This window comes from Anomaloglossus baeobatrachus, chromosome 9 (assembly GCF_048569485.1).
Source record: "Anomaloglossus baeobatrachus isolate aAnoBae1 chromosome 9, aAnoBae1.hap1, whole genome shotgun sequence".
Lineage (NCBI taxonomy): Eukaryota > Metazoa > Chordata > Amphibia > Anura > Aromobatidae > Anomaloglossus > Anomaloglossus baeobatrachus.
In genome coordinates, this window is record NC_134361.1 from 232997420 (window position 1) to 233012498 (window position 15079).

General features: G+C 52.4%; 1 protein-coding gene across 1 annotated transcript in view; it reads right to left on the reverse strand.

The window, feature by feature from the left end:
• Positions 1-8075: 8075 nt before the first annotated feature.
• Positions 8076-15079, reverse strand: part of DOLPP1 (dolichyldiphosphatase 1) — a 12696-nt gene continuing 5692 nt past the window's right edge. The window contains exon 4 of the mRNA XM_075324978.1: positions 8076-8083. Within this exon, the coding sequence (XP_075181093.1) occupies positions 8076-8083 (8 nt within the window). The remainder of the gene's footprint in view (positions 8084-15079) is intronic.

The window sequence follows — 15079 nt, forward strand, 5'->3', positions numbered from 1 at the left end:
ACATGGCTCTGCACACGCATGGCTCTGCACTGTACACGCACACACATGGCTCTGCACACGCACACACATGGCTTTGCACCGTACACATGGCTCTGCACACGCATGGCTCTGCACTGTACACGCACACACATGGCTCTGCACACGCGCACACACATGGCTTTGCACCGTACACATGGCTCTGCACACACATGGCTCTGCACACGCACACACATGGCTTTGCACCGTACACATGGCTCTGCACACGCATGGCTCTGCACTGTACACGCACACACATGGCTCTGCACATGCACACACATGGCTTTGCACCGTACACATGGCTCTGCACACGCATGGCTCTGCACTGTACACGCACACACATGGCTCTGCACACGCACACACATGGCTCTGCAACCCCCCATCCCCATCGGGAACACATGTGGAGTACATACTCACCCGTCCTCGGTCCCCGCCGCTCCTGCACGTTCGTCCGCTGTCTGTGCTCTCTTCAGCACAGTAGTGACGTCACCGCTGTGCTGCAGAGCGCACAGACAGCGGGAGGGACAGTGACTTCTCATCAGCACATTCAAATGTACCGGCATCGGTGATCTGTGATGCCGGTACATTTGAATGTGCGATCCTGGGCAGGGGGCCCGGTGCTGGAGCTGACACTACGCCCCCAAATCACGGACCCCACAGCAGTGCAGGGGGAGGTTACTGGAGGTGCAGGGGAATGTGTGGGAGGTGACTCCTCGCACTGTAGTCGCCCAGCAGGGAGGTGACATGCTGCTCCACATTTGCATGTCAACATGGCCCTGCCCATGTAGACGTGCAAAGACCGGAAGCAGCAAAATCGCGGCAGGAGCGGTCACATGACCGCTCTGAGCCGGGGGAGAGGGGGCTGACAGCGGGGCAGGTAAGTGGTCTCTATCTACTTACCTGCCCCAATGTAGCCCAATAGGGAAATAAAAAAAAAAAGTCAAAGAAGCCGGATAACCCCTTTAAAGAAAAGACCTCATATGGACATAAAAAAAAATCTAAAACTACTTATAAGAAGAAAAAATCCCCCAGATGGCCATTAATAAAAAATAAAAATCAAACTACTAAGAAGAAAAATAATGCCCACACACGGCCATTAAGAAGAAAAAAAAATCTTAACTACAAGAAATCCCCACATGGCCATAAAATTAAAAAAAAAAATTAAAACTACCTATAAAAAGAAAAATACCCCTACATTGCCATTAATAAAAAAAGAAAACCCACATATGGCCATTAAGAAAACAAAATAACTACAAAGAAGGGAATTTTGTTACTTACCGTAAATTCCTTTTCTTCTAGCTCCAATTGGGAGACCCAGACAATTGGGTGTATAGCTACTGCCTCCGGAGGCCACACAAAGCATTACACTTAAAAGTGTAAGGCCCCTCCCCTTCTGCCTATACACCCCCCGTGGGATCACGGGTTCCTCAGTTTTAGTGCCAAAGCAAGAAGGAGGAAAGCCAATAACTGGTTTAAGAACAAATTCAATCCGAAGGAACATCGGAGAACCGAAACCATTCAACATGAACAACATGTGTACCCGAACAAACAAAAATCCCTAAGCAAACAGGGCGGGTGCTGGGTCTCCCAATTGGAGCTAGAAGAAAAGGAATTTACGGTAAGTAAACAAAATTCCCTTCTTCTTTGTCGCTCCTAATTGGGAGACCCAGACAATTGGGACGTCCAAAAGCAGTCCCTGGGTGGGTATAATAACCCCTCGTGATAGGACCGTAAAAACAGCCCTACCCTACAGGTGGGCCGTCGCCGCCTGAAGGACTTGTCTACCTAGGCTGGCGTCCGCCGAAACGTAGGTATGCACTTGATAGTGTTTGGTAAAAAAGTGTGCAGACTCGACCAGTTAGCCGCCTGGCACACCTGCTGAGCCGTAGCCTGGTGTCGTAATGCCCAGGACGCACCCACGGCTCTGGTAGAATGGGCCTTCAGCCCTGAGGGAACCGGAAGCCCAGCAGAACGGTAGGCTTCAAGAATTGGTTCCTTGATCCACCGAGCTAGGGTGGATTTGGAAGCTTGCGACCCTTTGCGCTGACCAGCGACAAGGACAAAGAGTGCATCCGAGCGGCGCAGGGGCGCCGTGCGGGAAATGTAGATCCTGAGTGCTCTCACGAGATCCAACAAATGCAAATCCTTTTCAATTGATGAACTGGATGAGGGCACAAGGAAGGCAAGGAGATATCCTGATTAAGATGAAACGGGGATACCACCTTAGGGAGAAACTCCGGAATAGGGCGCAAAACCACCTTGTCCTGGTGAATCACCAGGAAGGGAGATTTGCATGACAGCGCTGCTAGCTCGGACACTCTCCGGAGAGACGTGACCGCTACTAGAAAGGCCACTTTCTGTGAAAGGCGAGAAAGGGAAACATCCCTCATAGGCTCGAAAGGCGGCTTCTGAAGAACAATTAGAACCCTGTTCCGATCCCAGGGCTCTAACGGCCGCTTGTAAGGAGGGACGATATGACAGACCCCTTGCAGGAACGTGCGTACCTGAGGAAGTCGTGCTGGGCGCTTCTGAAAAAATACAGATAGCGCTGAGACTTGCCCCTTGAGGGAGCTGAGCGACAAACCTTTTTCCAACCGGATTGCAGGAAGGAAAGAAAAGTAGGCAAACTAAATAGCCAGGGAGAGACTCCCTGAGCAGAGCACCAAGACAAGAATATTTTCCACGTCCTGTGGTATATCTTGGCGCAGGTAGGTTCTCAGGCCTGTCTCATGGTGGCCATGACCTCTTGAGACAATCCTGAACCCGCTAGGATCCAGGACTCAATGGCCATACAGTCAGGTTCAGGGCCGCAGAATTCTGATGGAAAAAACGTCCCTTGAGACAGCAAGTCTGGTCGGTCTGGTAGTGCCCACGGTTGGCCTACCGCGAGGTGCCACAGATCCGGGTACCACGACCTCCTTGGCCAGTCTGGAGCGACGAGGATGGTGCGGCGGCAGTCGGACCTGATCTTGCGCAGCACTCTGGGCAACAGAGCCAGAGGTGGAAACACATAAGGAAGCCGGAACTGCGACCAATCTTGAACTAAGGCATCTGCCGCCAGAGCTCGGTGATCGTGAGACCGTGCCATGAAAACTGGGACCTTGTTGTTGTGCCGGGACGCCATTAGGTCGACGTCCGGCATCTCCCAGCGGCGACAGATCTCTTAAAACACGTCCGTGTGAAGAGACCATTCCCCTGCGTCCATACCCTGGCGACTGAGGAAGTCTGCTTCCCAGTTGTCCACGCCTGGGATGTGAACTGCGGATATGGTGGAGGCCGTGGCTTCCACCCACGTCAGAATCCGCCTGACTTCCTGGAAGGCTTGCCGACTGCGAGTTCCTCCTTGGTGGTTGATGTATGCCACCGCTGTGGAGTTGTCCGACTGAATACGGATCTGCTTGCCTTCCAGCCACTGCTGGAAGGCTGGTAGGGCAAGATACACTGCTCTGATCTCCAGAACGTTGATCTGAAGAGTGGACTCTTGCTGAGTCCACATACCTTGAGCCCTGAGGTGGAGAAAGACTGCTCCCCACCCTGACAGACTCGCATCTGTCGTCACTACCGCTCAGGATGGAGGTAGGAAGGATTTCCCTTTCGACAATGAGGTGGGAAGCAGCCACCATCGAAGAGAATCCTTGGCCGCCTGAGAGAGAGAGACGTTGCTGTCGAGGGACGTCGACCTCCCGTCCCATTGGCGGAGAATGTCCCATTGTAGTGGACGCAGATGAAACTGCGCGAAAGGGACTGCCTCTATTGCTGCCACCACCTTCCCTAGGAAGTGCATGAGGCGTCTCAAGGGGTGTGACTGACCTTGAAGGAGAGATTGCACCCCTGTCTGCAATGGACGCTATTTGACAAGCGGAAGCTTCACTACCGCTGAGAGAGTATGAAACTCCATGCCAAGATATGTTATCGACTGGGTCGGGGTTAGATTCGACTTGGAAAGTTGATGATCCACCCGAAACCCTGGAGGGTCTCCAGCGCCACGTTCAGGCTGTGTTGGCATGCCTCTTGAGAAGGCGCCTTGACCCGCAGATCGTCTAAGTAAGGGATCACGGAGTGTCCCTGAGAGTGTAGGACTGCAACTACAGCTGCCATGACTTTGGTGAAGACCCGTGGGGCTGTCGCCAGACGAAAAGGCAGGGCTACGAACTGAAGGTGTTCGTCTCCTATAATGAAGCGTAGAAAACGCTGATGCTCTGGAGCAATCGGTACGTGGAGATAAGCATCCTTGATGTCTATCGATGCTAGGAAATCTCCTTGAGACATTGCGGCGATGACGGATCGGAGGGATTCCATCCGGAACCGTCTGGTTCTCACGTGGATGTTGAGAAGTTTTAGGTCCAGAACGGGACGGAAAGACCCGTCCTTTTTTGGTACCACAAACAAATTGGAGTAAAAACCGTGACCTTGCTCTTGAAGGGGAACAGGGATCACCACTCCTTCCGCCTTTAGAGTGCATACCGCCTGTAGGAGCGCATCGGCTCGGTCGGGAGGCGGAGACGTTCTGAAGAATCGAGTTGGAGGACGAGAACTGAACTCTATCCTGTACCCGTGAGACAGAATGTCTCGCACCCAACGGTCTCAGACCTGTGGCAGCCAAATGTCGCCAAAGCGGGAGAGCCTGCCACCGACCGAGGATGCGGAGGGAGGAGGCCGGAAGTCATGAGGAAGCCGCCTTGGTAGCGGGTTTTCCGGCTGTCTTTTTTGGGCGTGACTGAGCCCGCCAAGAATCTGAACTCCTCTGATCCCTTTGAGTCCTTTTGGACGAGGAGAATTGGGTCTGTTGGGGTTTGTTTTGTCTGGGCTGAGGTAAGGATGAATCCTGACCCTTGGACTGTTTAATGATTTCATCCAAGCACTCGCCAAACAGCCGGTCACCCGAAAATGGCAAACTGGTTAAACATTTTTAGGAAGCAGAATCTGCTTTCCATTCCCTTAACCACAAGGCTCTGCGTAAAACCACGGAGTAGGCAGATGCCACTGCCGTACGGCTCGTAGAGTCCAGGACAGCATTAATCGCGTAAGACGCAAATGCAGACATTTGAGAGGTTAAGGGTGCCACCTGCGGAACAGATGTACGTGTGACCGTGTCAATCTGTGCAAGACCAGCTGAAATAGCTTGGAGTGCCCATACGGCTGCGAATGCAGGAGCAAACGACGCGCCGATAGCCTCATAGATGGATTTCAACCAGAGCTCCATCTGTCTGTCAGTGGCATCTTTTAGTGCAGCCCCATCCTCCATTGCAACTATGGATCTAGCCGCAAGCCTGGAGATAGGGGGATCCACCTTGGGACACTGGGTCCAGCTCTTGACCACGTCAGGAGGAAAGGGATAACGTGTATCCTTAAGCCGTTTGGAGAAACACTTATCTGGATAAGCGTGGTGTTTCTGGACTGACTCTCTAAAGTCAGAATGGTCCAGAAAAGTACTTAATTTCCGCTTGGGAAATCTGAAATGGAATTTCTCCTGCTGTGAAGCTGACTCCTCCACTTGAGGAGCTGGGGGAGAAATATCCAACACTTTATTGATGGACGCGATAGATTGTTCACTATGGCGTCACCATCAGGAGTATCTAGATTGAGAGCGGTCTCAGGGTCAGAATCCTGATCAGCTATTTCCGTCTCATCACACAGAGAATCCTCCTGCTGAGAGCCTGACCAGTGAGATGATGTAGAGGGCCGCTCATAGCGAGCTCTCTTAGGCTGTCTGGGACTGTCGTCCGTATCAGAGCCATCACCCTGGGATGCGTGGGACACCCCCGGAGCTGTTCCAACTGAGGGGGGCCAGGGAGCAATGAATCAACAGCGCCCATGTCTGAGTTACTGGTCTAGACTGCATAGTTTCTAGAATCTGAGGCATAGTCACAGATAATCTATCCGCAAAAATTGCAAACTCTGTCCCCGTCACCTGGACAGTATTCACAGGTGGATCTCTCTGGGACACCTCCAGCAGAGGCCCTGGCCGAGCAGGGGGCACAGGGACCGAGCACTGCACACAATGGGGGTCAGTGGACCCTGCCTGTAGAACAGCCGCACAAGCGGTGCAAGCAGCATAGAAAGCCTGTGCCTTGGCACCCCTGTTTTTTGCGGACGACATGCTATATTCTCCTCCAGGAGGGTATATAGCCAAGAATCACCAGCGACTTAGTGCAATGTATAGCATGCATGCATAAAAATACAAATGAACACTTTCACTAGTGGGGTCAGCACCGGAGGGTGCCGCTTACCGCCCGCTAAGAGCGGGTGTGTAGTCGCCAGAATACCGTGCCTGGGTGTCCCAGAACTTGTCTCCCCTTTCCAGCTCAGCCTGCACATCAGGAATGGCTGCCGGCGTTCTGTGAAGAGGGGCGGACCGTGGGCGTGCCTCAGACAAAGTGCGGGAAACTGGCTTCCCACTGTGCTCAATGTGAGGGCTGGAGTATGTAAAGCAGATTCCAGCCCTCGGCGCTGACTTTCTGTATAGCGTCCCGCCCTTCCCCTGACTGGCAGGCCTGGGGGCGGGAACGAAACGGAACTAGGCCGCAAAAGCCGGGGACTCTAGTAAAAAGCGCGGCCGACAAATCTGCACTGCCAGCGCGGAAGTCCCCGGCGCACCACAAGTCCCAGCCGCGTCACAGTAAAAACTGTCAGCAGGGGCCGGCGCGGCAGTTCCCCACACACTAACTCCCTTAGCAAGCTGTGGAAGTGTGGCACAAGCGCAGCAGCGCTATTGTCCCCGGCGCACTAACACACCCAGCAATGCTGCAGTGTGTGCGCGGTCTGTACGGGGACACAGAGTACCTTGGCGTAGCAGGGCCCTGTCCCTGACGAAACTCCGCTCCATATCCAGCAGATTCCCCAGGGGCTGTGGACGGAGCACGGTCTCTGTGCCTGGAGACCGGTAAATCCCACTTCACCCAGAGCCCAAAGGGGGATGGGGAAGGATGCAGCATGTGGGCTCCAGCCTCTGTACCCGCAATGGGTACCTCAACCTTAACAAACACCGCCGACACAAAGTGGGGTGAGAAGGGAGCATGCTGGGGACCCTAGTATGGGTCCTCTTTTCTTCCATCCGACATAGTCAGCAGCTGCTGCTGACTAAAACAGTGGAGCTATGCGTGGATGTCTGACCTCCTTCGCACAAAGCTTGAAAACTGAGGAACCCGTGATCCCACGGGGGGTGTATAGGCAGAAGGGGAGGGGCCTTACACTTTTAAGTGTAATGCTTTGTGTGGCCTCCGGAGGCAGTAGCTATACACCCAATTGTCTGGGTCTCCCAATTAGGAGCGACAAAGAAAAAAAAAATCCCCCACATGGCCATTAAAAAAAAAAGAAAAAAACTCATTTGGTCATTAAGAAAAAAAGAACTACTTAGAGGAAAAAAGCCCTCACGTGGCCATTAATAAAACAAAAACCAAAAGACTACTTTAAAAGAAGAAAAAAAACAGGGCCATATCGAAAAAAAGTTATGATTTAAGAAGAAAAATGGAAGGAGAATGCCTGTGTTGTAGCGACCCCCTGCATTAGGAGTAACCCTGATTAAAGGCATTTGTGGGGGGTGAACGTTGCCCCTCATCCGGTGCTGTGTGCGTAGTCTGGGCCGACATTCGCCACTAAGCTGTAAAATGTTGTGCCTCTAGTTGTGTCCCGCGCCTGCCTGTATAAGCCGCCACTCATCAGCTTAATCGGACCCCTAAATGCTGAACACTGAAATCGAAGGGGGTGGTCTGGAATTAGAAAACCAGTATCGCGCCCGTCCATGGGTTTCCGGTGTCGCACCTCCGCTCCATTGAGGTTGCTGTGATACCGGGGGGGGGGGAGCAATACATCTGAATACCAATATTGATTTGCGCCATAAGAAAATCGCTAAAAAGGAAATTCCTTAAGATGGCTCCAAGGCCGCGGCGTCCGACGAACCACATGGGAGGCTACGGAACGGTTCAGCTCCGCGGTACTGCAAAAACCAATTGGCGTAAGACAAGGAACAAAAGAGAGAAGAGACAATCCGGCTTTCACAAATTTTCACGCAAACAATTTTTAAAAAAAATTATATATATCACTAGTGTTAAAAGGGTAATTTATAGTCCTTAAATCGAGAAGAAAAAAAAAGTCCTTGTTCAAAAAGTGCAACAGGAATTGCTTGAAGCCCTCCAGCCGTCAATCATCGATAGGCACCTCGGGAGCATAGCTGAAGCCCATGGGGGGAGGGGAAAGGAACGAGGGCGGTATTATTAAAGCACGTGGGAGTCCATCATCTACAGCAGTCCCAAAGCCCCTCCCGCCCCCTTATAAAAAATTTTTTTTATTATATATATATTTTGCATCTTCCACCCTGTACTTTTAGTCCCATCGCATTTTATATAAAATATATATAAATAAAAGGTGGACGTTCATGCACTAAAAAAAAAAAAAAAAAAAAAAAAAAAAAAGGGGGGGTGCTGCAGGAATTATGAATTTCCTTTGATCAGAAAAAAGTAAAAAAAAAAAAAAAGGGTGGAAAACACAAAAAAATATAAAATAAGGGACACCTTAGCTCTTGTAAGCTTCCGTCACTCCGGACTGTAGGACAGCGTGCGCTGGTCGGCCCCCAATCCTGACATGCAGAGGGGCAGCCACTGGCAAGACAGGCAATGTAAACCGAGTAAAGGCCTCTCGCTCTTGGTTTTTTGTTTTTTTTTTGGTCCGTCAGTTTTTAAAAATGTTCTTCAGTGCACGGTGGACTGTACCGGCCAGAATGATGTGGATCCTGTCGACCGTTGTCCCCCCCCTGACTCTGTCCGCTCAGCTGAGGCTCACTGCAGCTTTGTACCGAGTTTGCGCTGTCTGCTTCTGGACGAGGGAGAAAAGAAAAAAGTTTAAGGGGGTGTACTAACTTTTTTTCCATCAAGACGGCTGCATTCATTCCATGCTATATTATATTTACAGGAGCCATTGAAGTTGTTCTGCCCCATTTTGCCATCCCCAAAATGAAGGGAATTTTGTTTACTTACCGTAAATTCCTTTTCTTCTAGCTCCAATTGGGAGACCCAGACAAATGGTGTATAGGCTATGCCTCCGGAGGCCGCACAAAGTATTACACTAAAAGTGTAAAGCCCCTCCCCTTCTGCCTATACACCCCCCGTGCTCCCACGGGCTCCTCAGTTTTGGTGCAAAAGCAAGAAGGAGGAAAAAATTATAAACTGGTTTAAAGTAAATTCAATCCGAAGGAATATCGGAGAACTGAAACCATTCAACATGAACAACATGTGTACACAAAAAAACAGGGGCGGGTGCTGGGTCTCCCAATTGGAGCTAGAAGAAAAGGAATTTACGGTAAGTAAACAAAATTCCCTTCTTCTTTGTCGCTCCATTGGGAGACCCAGACAAATGGGACGTCCAAAAGCAGTCCCTGGGTGGGTAAAATAATACCTCGAAATAGAGCCGTAAAACGGCCCCTTCCTACAGGTGGGCAACCGCCGCCTGAAGGACTCGTCTACCTAGGCTGGCATCCGCCGAAGCATAGGTATGCACCTGATAGTGTTTCGTGAAAGTGTGCAGGCTCGACCAGGTAGCCGCCTGACACACCTGCTGAGCCGTAGCCTGGTGCCTCAAAGCCCAGGACGCACCCACGGCTCTGGTAGAATGGGCCTTCAGCCCTGAGGGAACCGGAAGCCCAGCAGAACGGTAAGCTTCGAGAATTGGTTCCTTGATCCACCGAGCCAGGGTTGATTTGGAAGCCTCTGACCCTTTACGCTGGCCAGCGACAAGGACAAAGAGTGCATCCGAGCGGCGCAGGGGCGCCGTACGAGAAATGTAGAGTCTGAGTGCTCTCACCAGATCTAACAAGTGCAAATCCTTTTCACATTGGTGAACTGGATGAGGACAAAAAGAAGGTAAGGAGATATCCTGATTGAGATGAAAGGGGGATACCACCTTAGGGAGAAATTCCGGAACCGGACGCAGAACCACCTTGTCCTGGTGAAACACCAGGAAAGGGGCTTTGCACGACAACGCTGCTAGCTCAGACACTCTCCGAAGTGAAGTGACTGCTACTAGGAAAACCACTTTCTGCGAAAGGCGTGAGAGAGAAATATCTCTCATTGGCTCGAATGGTGGTTTCTGAAGAACCATCAGCACCCTGTTCAGATCCCAGGGTTCTAACGGACGCTTGTAAGGAGGGACGATGTGACAAACCCCCTGCAGGAACGTGCGTACCTGTGGAAGTCTGGCTAGGCGCTTCTGGAAAAACACAGAGAGCGCTGAGACTTGTCCCTTAAGGGAGCCGAGCGACAAACCCTTTTCCAGTCCAGATTGAAGGAAGGACAGAAAAGTGGGCAAGGCAAATGGCCAGGGAGAAAAACCCTGAGCAGAGCACCACGACAGGAAAATTTTCCACGTCCTGTGGTAGATCTTGGCGGACGTTGGTTTCCTAGCCTGTCTCATAGTGGTAATGACCTCTTGAGATAATCCTGAAGACGCTAGGATCCAGGACTCAATGGCCACACAGTCAGGTTGAGGGCCGCAGAATTCAGATGGAAAAACGGCCCTTGAGACAGCAAGTCTGGTCGGTCTGGTAGTGCCCACAGTTGGCCGACCGTGAGATGCCACAGATCCGGGTACCACGACCTCCTCGGCCAGTCTGGAGCGACGAGGATGACGCGGCGGCAGTCGGCCCTGATCTTGCGTAACACTCTGGGCAACAGTGCCAGCGGAGGAAACACATAAGGGAGCTGAAACTGCGACCAATCCTGAACTAAGGCGTCTGCCGCCATAGCTCTGGGATCTTGAGACCGTGCCATGAACGTCGGTACCTTGTTGTTGTGCCGGGACGCCATTAGGTCGACGTCCGGCATGCCCCAACGGCAACATATCTCCTGAAACACGTCCGGGTGAAGGGACCATTCCCCTGCGTCCATGCCCTGGCGACTGAGAAAGTCTGCTTCCCAGTTTTCCACGCCCGGGATGTGAACTGCGGATATGGTGGAGGCTGTGGCTTCCACCCACAGTAGAATCCGCCGGACTTCCTGGAAGGCTTGCCGACTGCGTGTCCCGCCTTGGTGGTTGATGTATGCCACCGCTGTGGAGTTGTCCGACTGAATTCGGATCTGCTTGCCTTCCAGCCACTGCTGGAACGCTTTTAGGGCCAGATACACTGCCCTGATCTCCAGAACATTGATCTGAAGCGAGGACTCTTGCTGAGTCCACGTACCCTGAGCCCTGTGGTGGAGAAAAACTGCTCCCCACCCTGACAGACTCGCGTCCGTCGTGACCACCGCCCAGGATGGGGGTAGGAAGGATTTCCCCTTCGATAAAGAAGTGGGAAGAAGCCACCACCGAAGGGCAGCTTTGGTTGCCTGAGAGAGGGAGACGTTCCTGTCGAGGGACGTCGGTTTCCTGTCCCATTTGCGTAGGATGTCCCATTGAAGAGGACGCAGGTGAAACTGCACGAAAAGGGACTGCCTCCATTGCTGCCACCATCTTCCCCAGGAAGTGCATGGGGCGCCTCAAGGGGTGTGACTGACCTTGAAGGAGAGATTGCACCCCCGTCTGTAGTGAACGCTGCTTGTTCAGCGGAAGCTTCACTATCGCTGAGAGGGTATGAAACTCCATGCCAAGATATGTCAGCGATTGGGCCGGTGTCAGATTTGACTTTGGAAAATTGATGATCCACCCGAAACTCTGGAGAGTCTCCAGAGTAGCGTCGAGGCTGTGCTGGCATGCCTCTTGGGATGGAGCCTTGACCAGCAGATCGTCTAAGTAAGGGATCACCGAGTGACCCTGGCAGTGGAGGACCGCGACTACTGTAGCCATGACCTTGGTGAAAACCCGGGGGGCTGTCGCCAGGCCGAACGGCAGTGCCACGAACTGGAGATGTTCATCTCCTATGGCGAAGCGCAGGAAGCGCTGATGCTCTGGAGCAATCGGAACGTGAAGATAAGCATCTTTGATATCGATCGATGCAAGGAAATCTCCTTGGGACATTGAGGCGATGACGGAGCGGAGGGATTCCATCCGGAACCGCCTGGTCTTTACGTGTTTGTTGAGCAGTTTTAGGTCCAGGACAGGACGGAAAGACCCGTCCTTCTTTGGAACCACAAACAGGTTGGAGTAAAAACCGTGACCCTGTTGCTGAAGAGGAACAGGGATCACCACTCCTTCTACCTTCAGAGTGTCCAACGCCTGCAGAAGAGCATCGGCTCGCTCGGGAGGCGGAGATGTTCTGAAGAATCGAGTCGGAGGACGAGAGCTGAACTCTATCCTGTAACCGTGAGACAGAATGTCTCTCACCCATCGGTCTTTTACCTGTGGCAGCCAGGTGTCGCAAAAGCGGGAGAGCCTGCCACCGACCGAGGATGCGGTGTGAGGAGGCCGAAAGTCATGAGGAAGCCGCCTTGGTAGCGGCACCTCCGGCGGTCTTTTTAGGGCGTGACTTAGACCGCCATGAATCGGAGTTCCTCTGATCCTTCTGAGGCCTTTTGGACGAGGAGAATTGGGCTCTGCCCGTACCCCGAAAGGACCGAAACCTCGACTGTCCCCTCCTCTGTTGGGGTAATTTTGGTTTGGCCTGGGGTAAGGAAGTTTCCTTTCCCTTGGATTGTTTTATGATTTCATCCAATCTCTCACCAAACAAACGGTCGCCAGAAAATGGCAAACCAATTAAGCACTTTTTGGCAATCGAATCTGCCTTCCATTCCCGTAGCCACAAGGCCCTGCGTAATGCCACCGAATTGTCGGCTGCAACCGCCGTACGGCTCGCAGAGTCCAGGATAGCATTAATAGCGTAGGACGCAAATGCCGACGTTTGAGAGGTTATGGAAGCCACTTGCGGCGCAGACGTACGTGTGAGTGCGTCAATTTGGGCTTGACCCGCTGAGATAGCTTGGAGTGCCCATACGGCTGCGAATGCTGGAGCAAAAGACGCGCCGATAGCTTCATAGATGGATTTCAACCAGAGCTCCATCTGTCTGTCAGTGGCATCCTTGAGCGAAGCCCCATCTTCAACTGCAACTATGGATCTAGCCGCCAGTCTGGAGATTGGAGGATCCACCTTGGGACACTGAGTCCAGCCCTTGACCACGTCAGGGGGGAAGGGATAACGTGTATCCTTAAGGCGCTTGGAAAAACGCTTATCTGGACAAACTCGGTGTTTCTGGACTGCCTCTCTGAAGTCAGAGTGGTCCAGAAACATACTCGGTGTACGCTTGGGAAACCTGAAACGGAACTTCTCCTGCTGAGAAGCTGACTCCTCTGCTGGAGGAGCTGAGGGAGAAATATCCAACATCTTATTTATGGACGCAATAAGATCATTCACTATTGCGTCCCCATCAGGAGTATCAAGGTTGAGAGCGGCCTCAGGATCAGAATCCTGATAAGCTACCTCCGCTTCATCATACAGAGCGTCATCTCTCTGAGACCCTGAACAATGTGATGAGGTCGAGGGGATTTCCAAGCGAGCTCGCTTAGGCGGTCTGGGACTGCGGTCCGTGTCAGAGACCTCACCCTGGGATCTATGAAACACCCCGGGGAGACATTGTTGTTCCAACTGAGGCGGACTAGGGGGCAGTGATTCCACAGTGCCCATGGTCTGAGATACCGGTCTGGACTGCAAAGCTTCTAGTATTTTAGCCATAGTCTCAGAAAGTCTGTCAGTAAAAACTGCAAACTCCGTCCCTGTCACCTGGACAGTGTTAGCTGGTTGTTCCCCCTGGGCCCCCCTTAGCAGAGGCTCCGGCTGAGTAAGTGCCACAGGGGCCGAACAGTGCATACAATGAGGGTCAGTGGAACCTGCCGGTAGCGAGGTTTTACATGCGGCGCAGGCAGCATAGTAAGCCTGTGTTTTGGCACCCCTGCTTCTTGTGGGCGCCATATTGTTGTCTCCTTTGAGCAACACAACAGGGTATATAGCCAGAAATCAACTGTGCACCATACAGTGTAAAGTATAGCCTGTAAACATATAAACTATAATCACACTTCTGCACAAGTGGGGCCAGCACCTCAGGTGCTGCTTACCGCCCGCTTAAAGCGGTTGTGTGGCCACCAGAATCCCTGCCTGGGTCCCCTAGAGTTTGTCTCCCCTCTGCAGCGTCCTAGGAGCTGACAGGAATGGCTGCCGGCGTCCTGAGGAGAGGAGGGAGCCGTGGGCGTGACCCAGAAAGTGCGGGAGCTGGTGCCTCACTGTGCACAGTGAGGGGGGTGGAGTATGCAAAGCATGCTCCAGCCCTCAGTGCTGCCGTGCTGTACAGCGTCCCGCCCTTCCCCTGACTGGCAGGGCTGGGGGCGGGAAGAGAGAGACTAGGCCCAAAAGCCGGGGACTCGAGTTATAAGCGCGGCCGCCGTATAAGCGCGGCCGGCGCAGAGTCCCCGGCGCACTAACAGTCCCAGCCGCGCCTCAGTAAAAACAATGGCAGCGGCGGTCAGCGCGGTAGTCCCCATACACACACACACTCAGCGACGCTGCAGTGTATAATGGCACAAACGCGGTCAGCGCCGCGGTCCCCGGTGCACTAGCACACCCAGCAATGCTGGAGTGTTGCTGTGCGCGGTCCCCACGGGGACACAGAGTACCTTAAAGTAGCAGGGCCATGTCCCTGAACGATACTCGGCTCCTATCCAGCAGGCTCCTCAGGAGTTGTGGATGAAGCACGGTCTCAGTGCCTGGAGACCGATAGGATCCCACTTCACCCAGAGCCCTAAGGGGGATGGGGAAGGAAAGAAGGGAATTTTGTTTACTTACCGTAAATTCCTTTTCTTCTAGCTCCAATTGGGAGACCCAGACAATTGGGTGTATAGGCTATGCCTCCGGAGGCCGCACAAAGTATTACACTTAAAAGTGTTAAGCCCCTCCCCTTCTGCCTATACACCCCCCGTGCTCCCACGGGCTCCTCAGTTTTGGTGCAAAAGCAAGAAGGAGGAAAAATAATTATAAACTGGTTTAAAGTAACTTCAATCCGAAGGAATATCGGAGAACTGAAACCATTCAACATGAACAACATGTGTACACAAAAAAACAGGGGCGGGTGCTGGGTCTCCCAATTGGAGCTAGAAGAAAAGGAATTTACGGTAAGTAAACAAAATTCCCTTCTTCTTTGTCGCTCCATTGGGA